The following is a 13,919-nucleotide window of genomic DNA, read 5'->3' on the forward strand; positions in this document are numbered from 1 at the left end:
GGAATCCACCACCTCTTTAGAGAATCAGCTCTACTATGAAAGGACTTTTATTGGTAACATTTTTCCTATCATTCAAAAAAAACAAACCACTTTGACCCCCACCCCCATGATATCTCAGTGCCCTTATCCTAAATTTCTGTACTCCTGCTTCTGTTTTTGCTGGAAGTCAGTAAAACAAGCTGTTTCACTTAACTCATGTCAAGTACGGGGGTACAGAAATTTGGTGACAGGCATTCTGTGAACAGAGGGACCGTCCATAATAATGTCAGTCCTTTAGACTGAAAGACGGACAGATCATGCAAATACAACATTTGTCTGACACTCTTTAAAGCAGCTACTGTTTTTCCTAGAAAAAGAGAGGTCTGGAATTGCATGCTTGGGTCCCTGCATACTCTAGGGGGTTCTTTGTTCCTCTGAACCTGAATTGCTGCACATATATGGCATTCTGTGAAGGGTTCTTTTAGGTACGCAAGGGAGAGGAAACACTTCTCTAAACCGTAATAGAATTTTAACATGGAGTTTATAGCACTAAGTAGTTACAGCACTGTACATTCCACTTCCAACTCATCAGACAAGGGCTGGGTCAAACACTAACACCAAAACAACACAGAGATTATGGTCTCTGGCAGAATTAAAACAAATCTAGGAGACAGAAGAACCAGAACACTGTTCAAGAATGTACAAGTAATCCTTGTTTAGCAACAGCCTCATTTAACAACCGCAGCTACAACAGTGATGAAACGTAACTGTCAGCGTTCCAGAAAACCTCAACTCCAATCAATGACTCCGAGACAGACATCTTCTCAAAGGTTCCTTTTATTAGAGTAGTAAATTGGCACATCTGGGAAATCCCGAATCTGAAAGTTCCAGGGTTTCCCTTCGATAAGTAAAAAATTACAAATCCACCCCCTGCACCCTCATTGCATCCCATGCCCCATTCACCATCCCTCCCAACTTGAGACATCCCCTCAATCACTCCTCAGCCAGGTGCAGAAATAACATGACCTTGACTTAGAAGAAGAATGCTATGATGTCGAACCATATACGTTCCAAGAAATTCCCCCCTCTCATTTTCTCAGGCTCAAGAATGTGGCAGTGTGGAAGCGTCTGGTACTAATATGACTTCCAAAGCTGACAGTAACTTTACAATCAGTCCTTACATTTATGATCTTTGCAAGTCTGTAAAGCAAAGGAAAGTTGAAGTAATTGCAACCACTTCCCTTAATGATGCAATTTCCAGTCCCAATTGTGGCCACTAAATGAGGATTACCTGGAACAATAATATATTTCATAGCTTCTTCTAAAGGAACTCCCACAATTTAGCTATGATCTCAGATGGATACCATCCTGCACTGCTATTTTGAAACGGAGGAAGTATTTGAATGTCAATATAATTATTTTGAGACTTCAAAGCTTATTGCTAGCATCCTTCAGCAGGCCAAGGAATGTGGGATATGGCGCAATTGTCTCTGTGTGTCTTTCCAGAAAACCAAAGTTGATAATTGGTTTTTAGCAAACCTTCTGACTGGGGTGTTATCGTATTGGAAAAGTGCTAAGGTACAAGTTTCTGAAAATTACTTCTGTTCAATGAGATGGAACCCACCTACTACCAGTATCAACCTGGAAGGACCTTGAGGCCTTAAAAGCCTTTTTACTATGCTGGGTTCTCAGTTTCTTCTTTAATTTTCATTTGATTTCATTGTACAATGCATGGAAATTTTGGAATAGAAAAGTATTATTATTGTTGTCCTTGTCAATTTAGCATATCACATTACCTTTCAATATAACGGGGAAAAAAGAAAAGGTAATATCATTTCAATCAAGTCTCCATAATTCACCAGGGATGGGGCGGGAGAATCCCATAATGGTTAATTTCCTCTCTAGCTGCCTTGATACAATCAGCAGTTTCATGCCTTTGGCCTCCTGAATGCAGAGACACTCGGTTGTTTGAAGTCTTGATTTCTAGATATAGCCATTACAAGTACGCACACCGCTCCTAGCTAAGCAAAGTCTCCGCACTGCTTATTTAGGATTACACAGCGATGATTTGGCATGAAAAATAGGGAGCACAGACCCTTGCAATAGCACCACGTAGTGGTCAGTTGAAGCAGGACTGCTTAAGGCAGATCCAAGTTGATAAAAGCAATGGAAGCTTGTCTAATCTCCATTTCCCGTGCATAATGGCCCCTCTTCTCTTTCACATTATTCTCTAGTAAACTAGTCCTAGACCAGGGCTGTCAAACTCCTGGTCCATGAGCCGGATGCACCATGCACTGCCCACACCCTGGTCCAGTTTAGTGAAGGAGAAAAAAAAGTCCCAATACGTTACGTGACACTGCCATGACCCCTGTCCTAGATCAATAGGTAAATATGCTTAATGATCATTCTTTGGCTTTATCTACCGGACAACTTCAAAATGGGAATGACAATGCAAGCACCACTCCTGGGAGAGCCTTTAATGGATTGTTTCATTGAAATGCTTTCCTACAACTGTCTTCCTTGCTGTGAGAGCATGCTTCCTGCTAGAACTGGATGATCTAGCTTGCTTGCTGTGTTTACAGAAACAAGAACTAGAATGCCAATAACACTGACCTGTCTGATATATTTATTCACACCCAGAGAGAAAAAGTTATTAAGAGTTCATTTCTTTTCTGCGGCATCACACCAAATAGCCACAAAAGGGCAGCTTCAGGTTTCCAACAAAGGCCAGGCACTGTCAGCCACCTTTAGAATGCTCACAGACTATCCCTGAGAAGTCCAGGGTGAATTTAAGAAAGAAATAATGGTTCTGAGAAACCCTCAGAAGCATACTGGCATTCCTACTCTCGTACTTCCTCACAATTACTAAAGATACAAAATGGGATTTGCAACAAAAATACAAAAATGTTCCTGTTCCATTCCCCAATCCATTAACTTTTTGCCTTCCTCTGTTAACAGGCAATTATATTCAGGCCTAGCTTGAGTTTTTTCACAAGGCAGCCACATCCCTAACCTGCTTTTCAGCTCCATTCTTGGGGGATGGGGGGGAGAGAGAGGGGGGGGAGAGAGAGCGCCTCAGAAGACTGGCTGTGATGTTCTCTCTCCCTCTCTCTCTCTCCCTCCCTCCCTCTCCCCCCCTCACACACACACAGAGGGCCTTCTCACACACACACACACACACACACACACACACCCTCCAAGGCAGCCACATTCTTAATCTGCTTTTCAGCTCCGTTGTCAGGGGGAGAGAGAGAGAGAGATCTAATCTCGGAGGGCTGGCTGTGATGTTCTCTCTCTCTCTCTCTCACACACACACACACACACCACACAGGTCCCTCTCACACACACACCACCCTCCAAGGCAGCCACATTCCTAACCTGCTTTTCAGCTCCATTCTCAGTAGGAGAGGGAGGGGGGGTATTCTGCGATCCCAAATAAAGAACGATTGGTTGATAGGAAAATGGGGTGGGGGAATTCCCCACCCTCTTTTCCTACTGATCGATCATTCTTTACCATCTTCAGCTCCGTTCTCATGGGGGAGAGAGAGAGAGAGAGACTTTTGGCTTCATGCAAGGAAAGCAGCAGAAGCAGCAGAAGTCCCAAACTCCACCAGAAATGAGTCTTTGCCAGTGCAGCCTCTTGGAGCAGGATGCCTTGCAGGGTCCCAAAGATTCATTTCTGGTGGGAGTTTGGGGGAGAGAAAGACATTTGCTGCTTTCCTTGTATGCAGCCAAAAGCAGAACAAAGAAGTATAAAGAAGCAGCCTGGCAGCCAGGCGAGGCGCATGGAGCGAATGGGGCAAGTTCTCCTCACTCCGCCATTTCCCCCCTCCCCTCACTACCTTATGTTGTTCATAATGCGACGTAAGCCTTGTGTTCCTGCGGGCCATGTGGGTGGCGTAGCCTTGTTCCCACGCAGCCTGGATTAATTGCTTTGGGGGTGCCATTCCTCTGTAGACCAGCAAAATTTTCTCAGGGACTACCAGTGGCCATGGCCCACCGATTGGCAACCACTGGTCTACACAGTATAAAGTTGCTGAAGTTGAGAAACAGTGTCCTAGAGCAGGGGTCCCCAACCGCCGGTCCGCGGACCGGTACCGGGCCGCGGAACAAGCCTTACCGGGCCGCTGGTTGCTGGGCGCCGCCATCTTTTTTTGGTAAAAAAAGCAATTTTTCGTCAAAAAAGATGGCTGCGCCAGCGCTTCGGGTGAGCTTTTCCGGGTAGAAAGCCGGAAGTGATTTTTCGTCAAAAAAAGATGGCGGCGCCCAGCTGACGCCGGAACCGGGCCGCGGCGCCCAGCTGACGCCGGAACCGGGCCGCGGCGTCGAAAAGGTTGGGGATCCCTGTCCTAGAGCAGGGGTCTCTAACCTTGGCAACTTTTAAGACTTGTGGACTTCAACTCCCAGAGTTTCTCAGCCAGCTAGCTGAGGAACTCTGGGAGTTGAAGTCCACAAGTCTTAAAGTTGACAAGGTTGGAGACCCCTGTCCTAGAGTTTAAAGAGTTGTTTGGCAAGAGCCTGTCTCTCCCTTGCACCCCAAACAATGAGGCCTTGTCCCTGCCAAATCTTTCAGTTTATTTTTCACTGCTAGTCTTTGTACATGCATTCTAAAACCTCTTGTCCTTATGCTTTATCAGAATTATCTTCTTCTTTCTCATCTTTTCTCAACAACTCTTCAAAATGTAGGAGTTGTCACTACAATTCTCTGGTGAAATGTTGGGAATGCTTCAACATTATTTGATTTCTGCATTATAACTCTTAAAGACCCCATTTTGCTTTATGAGATTAATTTTCCCCACTCACTCTTTCAGAGGCATAAACTGTAAAATTTTGCATGTGTTACAATAGACAGTTGTGTGGTTTGTCACCAACAGTTTTTTTTTGCTTGAGATTCACTCTGTAGTGGTTAACTTTAAAAAAGAACAGATGCCTTTCTCCAAACCACCTACTATATTTTCAAAATTGTCAGCTCTTTCTATTGAAAGTTTAACTGAATTCACCACCACCTGTTGAATCATTTGCAAATTCATAAAACTCTGTCTTTTCCATCCCACTTAATCTGAAGTGCCCTCATTGTTCTTTAAGTTAACACTGTTCTGTGTTAATTTTAAGGAGGGCCGAACCACAATTATCTTGATGGAGGCTCGAATGTTGTAGCTTCTTTACAGCAGCCATTTCATATTATTGTTTTTTTAAACAAAGCTCTTGAAGAGGATCACTTCATCCCTAAAAATATAATCATAGACTCTCTAGAATCCCTGCAAATCATGTGAATGACAAATAGCATCACATCTCAACTAATTATGCAACACACACACACACACACACACAGGGGTGGGATTCAAAATTTTTAATAACCGGTTCTGTGGGCGTGGCTTAGTTGGTGGGCATGGCTTGGTGGTCATGTGACTGGGTGGACATGGCTTGGTGGTCATGTTATTGGCTGGGTGTGGCCAACTCAATATCACTCACATCAAGGCACGCATCTCCTCGCATGGCCTCTCATGACTGTGGGGATGCTGCAACCATGTGAAAAAGGGTCATAAGTCACTTTTTTCAGTGCCATTGTAACTTTGAATGGTCACTCCACACAAGCAAAGTACCAGCAAAGGAGGGGAAAAAAAACTCCAGAGAGGTTCCTGAGACAGGAAGTCTAGTTCTGCCAAGAGCGTAATAAGGGTTAACGGAGAGGCAGTTTCTGTAAGCAACACCAGAATGTTTCCTTCCTGCCTTCCTTACAGGATTAGGCCAGTAATTTCTTCTAACAACCGGTTCTCCGAACTGCTTAGAATGTTAACAACCGGTTCTAGCGAATAGGTGCGAACTGGTAGAATTCCACCCCTGCACACTTGCCGAGAAATATACATGGAAGAAGAATAAAAAAAGCCATTGTATCAGTTCTGCTTGAAACCAGTCAAGCCTATTTTTTATTTTTTTATCTTAAAAAACACACACATAAGACACAATCACCTAGCCTTTAATGCTGGAAGTGTACATGAATTTTACATAGGCTACGTCTACCCTTGTCAAAAATCCCATCCCCATAAATCCCACCCAGCTAACGTACAGATTGATACAGATTGATACATAACATTAAACATTAAAACAGGCTTTTAAAGATGTGGATGAGCCTCAGGCCATTGGAGAACATCCCAGTTAGAAGGCTAGGGAATTGGAATACAAGAACATCCTTTAGTCCAACAGATATGTGGTCAGTGAACTTGGAAAGTAAACAGAGCAGGTTACATGTTATGTCATCTGGTTATCCCTTTCAGAATGATATACCTTTTGGTATACGGCAACAAAAGTGTTGAGGCAAATATTAGCTCAACAACTCTTCTCATATTCCAGCAAGTCAGGTCTTCATAATTGCGTCTATCCCATGTAATATAAAAAGTGAGGCACAGATGTGTAATGTAATGGCTTCCTTAATCAGAGTGCTTTATTAACCCAGACCATCCTGATCCTTCAGTCCATTTTCTGAGAAAAGCTTTTTTCAAGAAAGAAATATGGAAGCAACAAGAAATACTAGAAACAGTTTTTAGTTCTTTCTACTCTAGGAATGTCTTTGTTTTTAGGAATAGGGCAAAGGAAAAGGATTAGGATTAGAGGTGGGTAAATAATACTGTACAAGAAACATGTATTTTAATACAAATTATTTAGTTATACAAAGATTCTGAAATGAATATTGTAATGTCACTAGACCACACATACTGAATAGTTCCAAGAAGGAAATAAGGTATAGTTAGGTGTTGAACAAAAGTTGCAGAATAGCAAATGGTTCAACCACTGCTTAATAGTAGTTAGAGACTAATGGTAAAATTAGAGCAGTCAGTCATGACAAACAAAAAGTAAGATTTCTACTTTTATGTAGCAGGATCTCTCAGAATGACTTCTGTTGATCTCATGTCTAATCAATCGACAAATGAATCATATTCCTATTATTAATATCCTGAATCTGTCTAAGTAATAGTCAGACTGACCTGCCTTTGAGAAAAATGCAGCCACTTAAACTCCAAGAACTGATTTTTACAGGCAAATTTTAGAGCTGGACTTAAGCTGATTTAATTTCAGGAAAATTAGTGAGATTCGGCTCATGGGAGCTTACTAGACAAATTCCTGTAACACAAATGCTGTATTGCCTTTTTGAAACTAGTATTTTTTTCCCTTTCCTGTGAAATCTTTTCAACACAAATTGTATGGTTAATTTCTGCATACCAGATTCTCAACTACACCCTCAAACCACAATGTAATTGAACATGTGAGAATTACTGAAAATGATGAAGTTTAAATCTCTGCATCATCAATTGTTTAAAAACTGTCACGCTATAAATGAGAAGCTATCACTTTTTGGCATGTTCTTATTTCATGTATTTCTACTGTATGAAAGAAAAAAGAAAAAAGAAAGGCAAGCACACATTTATTTTAATCATGCTTGTCCGTTTAAGTATACAGAAATAAGTAGGAAAAAAGGTGGCCCCTGCATCTTTTAGAAGAACAAGTTCCATACAGTTAATCTTCATATTTATGAATCTTCTACTTCTTGGCTGTAGCTCCGAAATTGAAATGCATCTTATTAAATGGTTCTTGGTTCCAGTTCATGTCACTAAAATTGCCATAACCTGTCACTAGTTGACCAGGATTTAAACAGGCTAGATGATTTATACAAGATGATTCAAACAATTCACGTAGCTCTTAGAGTGTGCCGTTCTTTTAGCCTGGCTGCATGTTTCAAAAGACATGGCCAATTCAGCTTGCATTCTAAAGAAACCACAAAAGTAGGAAACCAAGCTTTTTGGAAAAGCTCTCACAGTAAAATATATGAGGAAGAGATAACAGGGCTGAGGTAAATCCTTCGTACATTTCCTTTAGTACAACTTTAACGTTAAAGACTTTCTTAGAAAGGCTGAATCTGGAGGGTTCCCATTCTGTTACCTTCTAGATTTAAAAAAGATGGGCCAAAATCTAGAAGAATCAGAAGATGTAGATAAAAGTTTGGTAGAGCAAGTCTCAAAGATGCAGCACCAACCGTATGGACATGGACAACCTGTACGTCATGCCCTCGACATTTACTGAAACGAGATTAAGATACTGAAAAATCCAAGTGAGACAGAGATCTGCATTGCAGAGTGTACATTGAACTTCATTAGCAAGTCTTCAAACATGGTGCTTATATAAAAACACTAGCTGTCATATAAAAGGGAGCTATGGTAGATGCATTGTTCATATCAGAAGAAAATACAGAGACAGGAGACTAAAATAATGAACAACAACAACTGGGATAGCTCTTTGCACCTAAGTACCCTATTATGGAATTGTATTACTTATATATTGTCCTTGCCATGAAGTTTCTTAGCCCATGATTATATTTAGTGAGGTTAAATGGCACATGATGCTGAAAAAGGAAAGTGGCTCTTCTTCTCTCTTTCCTTTTTTCTCTGAAGATTGTTCAAGAAATGAACAATTGTTCAAGAAATGAACTACAGAAGGAAGAGTAGCCTAGGTATAATGCTACATAATGGCATGTTTCCTCTTGTAATTCATTTTGGAAACACACCCAAATTGGAATGTGTGGTATCCCAGATTCTTTGCTTTTTGTTGTTTCTAATAGAGTTGGCCTTATGAAGATCTATAAATAAGCTAATTAAATATTGCAGTACTAAAACGGGGTTTGTTGAGCTGCTGTAATGCAAAAGCAACAACAGGACTACGGCTTTTTTCGGAGATAGTTGGAAGGAATCCAGCCTTCCCAACATGGCCCTGCTGTGAGGACTTTGCAAAACCACCAGCCACTGCTATTCTTCTCACGGACTTCAAATACAGTCCCTTCTTTAAAACTGCTAGTTTCTTCATCTCCTTCAAAATCTGCCACAGCCACATAGAGGGCTTCTTTGGAGACATCCAGGTTGGTAATTGGAATGGATACTCTTTCCTTCTCTATAGGCTTGGGCAATGACTTTTGCCCAGAGCTGCCTTTTGGTTTGGTTTCCTCTTGGCCAGGACACGGCAGGAAGGCTTTGGCTTTTGGTGGAACCAATATTGGCCTACTGGACACTGGGACAGCTCGAACTTCAGGCACTTCCTTTTGTGGGACTTTATGTTCTGCAGGGGGGGCAAATGAAGCTGAGGGTGCTGGCACACTTGATTTCTTTGGAGGTGGAGGTCTTCTGGGAGGTACTACTGGGCGTAGAGGGGGTTCCCTAGGTACTGGAAAGCTGCTCTTGGATTCATTTTCACCTAGCTTTGATAAACCCACAGGAACTTTGGGGAAAGGAGCTTCCTTAAAAATTTGGCTGTCAGGTCTAGAAGGAGGTGTAATCTCCACGTTGGGCTTTTCCTGAGATTTGACAGAAGATTCTACCAGAAGTCCACTGTTATTGAAGGCACTCTCATTAACCACAGGGTCCTGCTCCGACAGCTTCTCTTGAGCTTTTGCAGGCTTGAGTTTGCTCCTCAGGTTGCAAAGATCTAATTTGTTCTCTGACTGAGGAAGGTCTGTCCTAGGAGCAGGTGCTGGCTTCGGTTTGATCTGAGGTTTTGATTTCAGGAAAAGGTTTGGGGTAGTTGCTTCAGGCTTATCCTCGGGGGGCTCAATCTTTGGTTTCATTGGCTTGCTTGTAGGCCGGAGGTTGGGCTTCTTTATTTCTTTTGGAGAAACCTTATGTCCACACTCAAGACCCATTTCGTTTTTCAACTGGAACAATTTGCCCTTCTCTGTTTTGAGCTCTGGCTTCTTGTTGTCCCTTGGAGGCACGATCTGCTTTGGGGGGATAGCTGGCAAAATCATTCCAGGAGGTTTTGGAGGAGGCCGCTGCTCCAACCTTTGCCTTTCCATTAATTCCTCTTCTGATTTCATTATGGATTCCTTCCTTGGAGGAAGACTTGGTTTCTCTTCCATATCCCGATCACCTATTTCTTCATACCCAACACACAAAGAAGCATCACTATTCTCAGGCAAAGCATCTTGGGGCATCTCCTTTCCTTTCCATTTGATTCCATATTCAATACCATTAGGTGGTGCTTCAGGCAGAGGTCGAGATGGCCCAGCAGAATCTCCATTAAAGCTGTTCTCTGCTGTGCTGTCACCGAGACGTAGCTGTGCCATTTCATTTGGTAATGGTGCCAAGAAATTAGGTCTACATGCATTGCTAGTTTTCTTGTATTTGTCAATAAAAGTAGCCGGTGCCCAGCCTTCCTTCTCCTCAATTTGAATATACCACCAACCACTCAGGTTCTTCTCAATTACCTGGAGAAGGAAATAAAGTCACCATTCTTTAGAACTCCATAGGAACTGCATTACCTAAAATTTTTGAGGTTAAGTTTAGCATTAAGATTTTAACAGGTCTTTTTTTCACCCTCATATTTCATATAATAGACAAGTAGTCATCTATTTTCAGCCTACAGATTCGTCACTGAAAAACTACTTTCAAGATAGTTTACAGTGATGAGTCTGTGGGCTGAAAATGAATATATAGTATGATCAAATCAGTTGATCCTAAAGGAACACTGACTGTCCTTTGGAAGGACAAAAACTGAAGCTCGAATACTTTGGCCATCAAACAAGATGAGAGGACCCACTGGAAAATATCCTGGTATTGGGAAAGATTGAAGGCAAAAGGAGAAAGGGACGGCAGAGGGTGAGATGGTTACATGGTGTCATTGTTCTGAGTAATGAACCCAATCGAATCAGGACTCTGAGGCTTCAGTGAGGCTCAAAAGACCTTTTATTGAGTCAGTGGGCAAGAGTTTGGACAGACTCAGGGAGACTGTGGAGGACACGGGCCTGGCATGCTATGTTCCGTGCGGTTGTGAAGAGTCGGGCATGACTTAGCAACTGAACCACCACAAAAAAAATCACTTCATTAAGTGTTTTCCATTTAATTGTTTCTAACCCTAAGAACTGACCTAAGTTAATAAAATTAAAATAATTTTTACTTATATTTTGTAAATTTTATTAATAAATAAAATTATCAATTTAGTGTCATTTTGTTCTCTACAGTATAAATAATAATTAAATAATGTTTAACAAATATATGATTGTTAGCATTTATCATCTAAAATTATTGATAAAATCTTCATCTTTCTTATGTTCACTTTTAAATTCAGCTTGATACAATGATTGCCACTGAATCCATCTGGACATCTGAAGGTTCAGAGGAGCATATTTAGCTTTTGTACAATACAGGGCATGACCAAAATTTTTATGATGCAAGCCCAAGAGAGAATCAAGCATTTCCAGATGATTTATGTTACTGATCATGAAATGAGCAGTTTTCCTGAATGATTACCTATCTAAGCATGGGCAGGCCATCAAAACATATGGTCCCAACTGACTTCTATATGAGGTACAAGATGCTCCGATATGACAAGAAAATAGTCACTAGATGTCAGCATTGAGCCATCTGTAAATGTGCATAGCCTGCACATCCAGAAATACACTTCTGAATTTTAAAACCAGGAATATAATGATAGGAGGACATTGTCCTATAATTTAGCAGTGCATGGATGGCAGATGAAGATAAGGTCTCCTCCACTTCCTCAAGTTAAAAATACGTTTAATGGGAGCACAGAAAATTTGCCTTTCTTGTAAAGCATTGTTCCCCAAGAGCTACTGATTGAAGTCAAGGAAGATAATCCTCTTTCTTTTATTTATAAAGTCACATAAGTAGAATCTAAGTAGAATCTAATCTAAGTAGAATCTTAGTAGTACATTCTGTTGGACCAAACTTTTCCAGTTTGATTTGTTCAAACGTCTTATGAAATTTAAGTGGAGAGAAGCAGCATCTTGTTTTCTGGAATATATTTCTGACTCAAGTAGTTGAGATGAAAGAAGAAAAACTTCTTTAGAAAACTATGATTAAAATCACTACACATAGAACTGGGTTAGCTGACAATACTATACCATTGTAAAAGGTATATAGCGAGTTTTAAAGGGAGCTATGTGGAAGAAGCCAAGGATTATGAAGATGGGCTTGACAAAATTTAGTCTCACCTCTACTTTCAGTCCTGCCTGAAAGCTAATCCCATCAGGGATGATGGTCTGGAAATCAGCAATGGTGTAATACTCTTCTTCCACCTGTGGGGGCACTGGAGGCTTTGGCAAATTGACACACCGTGGCTATTACAAGAATATTAAAAATATGCATTAGTCATCTCCCATCCACAAAAGAGCAATTCTTTACACATTAAGCTTTCCAGTCTCCATCTGCAGGGTCACACAGCAAGTGAGCCCAAGGAGATGACAAACCCATAACTCGTTTTTCAGCAGAGCCTCTGCAGAACAAGAGATGAAATGTTTCTTTGGTCAATTCCAACTATGAAATCAAAATTATGTCTTTATAGAAAAACCAACTTTTTGGTAGTGTTTAGAAACAAATCTAAGTAGAAATCAAAGTGGGGGTCTGCGGTTTTATAGTTAAACCCTGCATTAATTGTATATAGTAAAGTTATTCAATGTTGGAAAAAAACCCCATGCTATCAGTTTGATTGCAGGGACAAATTCCAGAAACAGACTTCTAACAAACTAGTAAAAACTGTGATTGCATCCCACCCAATTAAATGCCTTGGAAACAAAACTCATACCACGCTGAACCTTATTTACTACTCATATTTTGAAAAGGAAAAGCAAGTTAGACATGCCAAGTTCCTCCTGAAACGACATTATAAAAATGCTTTGAACATGGGGATTTATGCAGATATATAGAAGAGGTAGGCAAGACCTGTGTCTCTTTTATCTTCCCAACGTCTTTCATTCCATCTGATGGGTTGTCATCAGACGGCTTAAATGCATTAGGAAGCAACACTTACTATGGTGAGATCTCGACGCGGAGGGGGTCTTTGCCTCATCTTGGGTGACTCTGTCAAAACAAGCATTTAAATGTGCTTCAAAGGTATCAGCATGTGCTTTGGAAAACATTTGTGAACAACACCGCATTACAGATAATTTTCGAGCCCAACGTTTCTGTTGCTAAAGCAAGACATTTGTTAAGCGAGTTTTGCCCCATTTTACGACCTTCCTTGCCAGTTTTTAAGTGAATCACTGCAGTTCTTAAGCTGGTATAATGGCTGTCAAGTGAATCTGGCTTCCCCGTTGACTTTGCTCATCAGAAGGCCACAAAAGGTGATCACATGACCCCAGGACACTGCACCTGTCATAAATGGGAACCAGTTGCCAAGCGTCTGAATTTTGATCAGATTCATGAGGATGCTGCAATGATTGTGTGACAAATGGTCATAAGTCACTTTTTTCCAGTTCTGTTGTAACTTCGAACGGTTACTAAATGAACTGTTGTAAGTCGAGGACTACCTGTATTCTAATCCGAGAAAGTAAATCTCTATAGCTGTTCTATTTGCTTTTCACCATGAGCGGCGCCCTGGTAGCCTCCATGAGCGGCGCCATGAGCCATCTAATCAAGGTTTTAGTAGAACTTGAATCCGTTGCCCTAAGCCAGTGGTGGGTAACCTTTTTGGGCTCCTGTGCCAAAAATTGCACTCTTGCTTGTACGCGTGCACTCGTGTGCCATACCAGCACCCAGAAGGCAATGCGTGCAGGGGGGCCCCACACCCCCTGTGCATGTGCACGTGATTCCCCCCCTTTACCTGCACTGCACCTCCCAGCTGATTTTTGGCCTGTTTGAGGCCTTTTTCGGCCTGCCAGAAGCTTGAAGGAAGTCTCTGCAGGCTTTGCAGGCCGAAAAATGGGCCCGTTTTGTCACTTCTGGTATTTCCGGAAATACAGGAAGTGATGAAACAGCCCTATTTTTCAGCCTGCAAAGCCTACAGGGGCTTTCCTCAAGCCTCTGGCAAGCCGAAAAGGGTCTGAAAATCAGCTGGGAGGGCGCACATGCGCAGTGAGGTACGTTTGCCTGGGGCTCACGTGCCCGCACAAATGGGTCTGCATGCTACCTGTGGCACGCGTACCATAGGTTCGCCATCATGGC

General features: G+C 41.7%; 1 protein-coding gene across 6 annotated transcripts in view; it reads right to left on the reverse strand.

Annotated features, from left to right (window-relative positions):
• Nucleotides 1–5,868: 5,868 nt before the first annotated feature.
• The window catches only part of SH3PXD2B (SH3 and PX domains 2B), a 131,289-nt gene continuing 123,238 nt past the window's right edge, over nt 5,869–13,919 (reverse strand). For all 6 annotated transcript variants that reach the window (XM_026688258.2, XM_087955442.1, XM_026688254.2 and 3 more), the window contains 3 exons: nt 12,787–12,836; nt 11,972–12,097; nt 5,869–10,225 (listed from right to left, as the gene is read on the reverse strand). In XM_026688258.2, coding sequence (XP_026544043.1) covers nt 8,687–10,225; nt 11,972–12,097; nt 12,787–12,836 — 1,715 coding nt within the window. In that variant the 3' untranslated portion in view covers nt 5,869–8,686. The remainder of the gene's footprint in view (nt 10,226–11,971; nt 12,098–12,786; nt 12,837–13,919) is intronic.

Source organism: Notechis scutatus, chromosome 2, assembly GCF_049901735.1.
Source record: "Notechis scutatus isolate UNSWTSFEM ecotype Mainland chromosome 2, rNotScu1.2, whole genome shotgun sequence".
NCBI lineage: Eukaryota > Metazoa > Chordata > Lepidosauria > Squamata > Elapidae > Notechis > Notechis scutatus.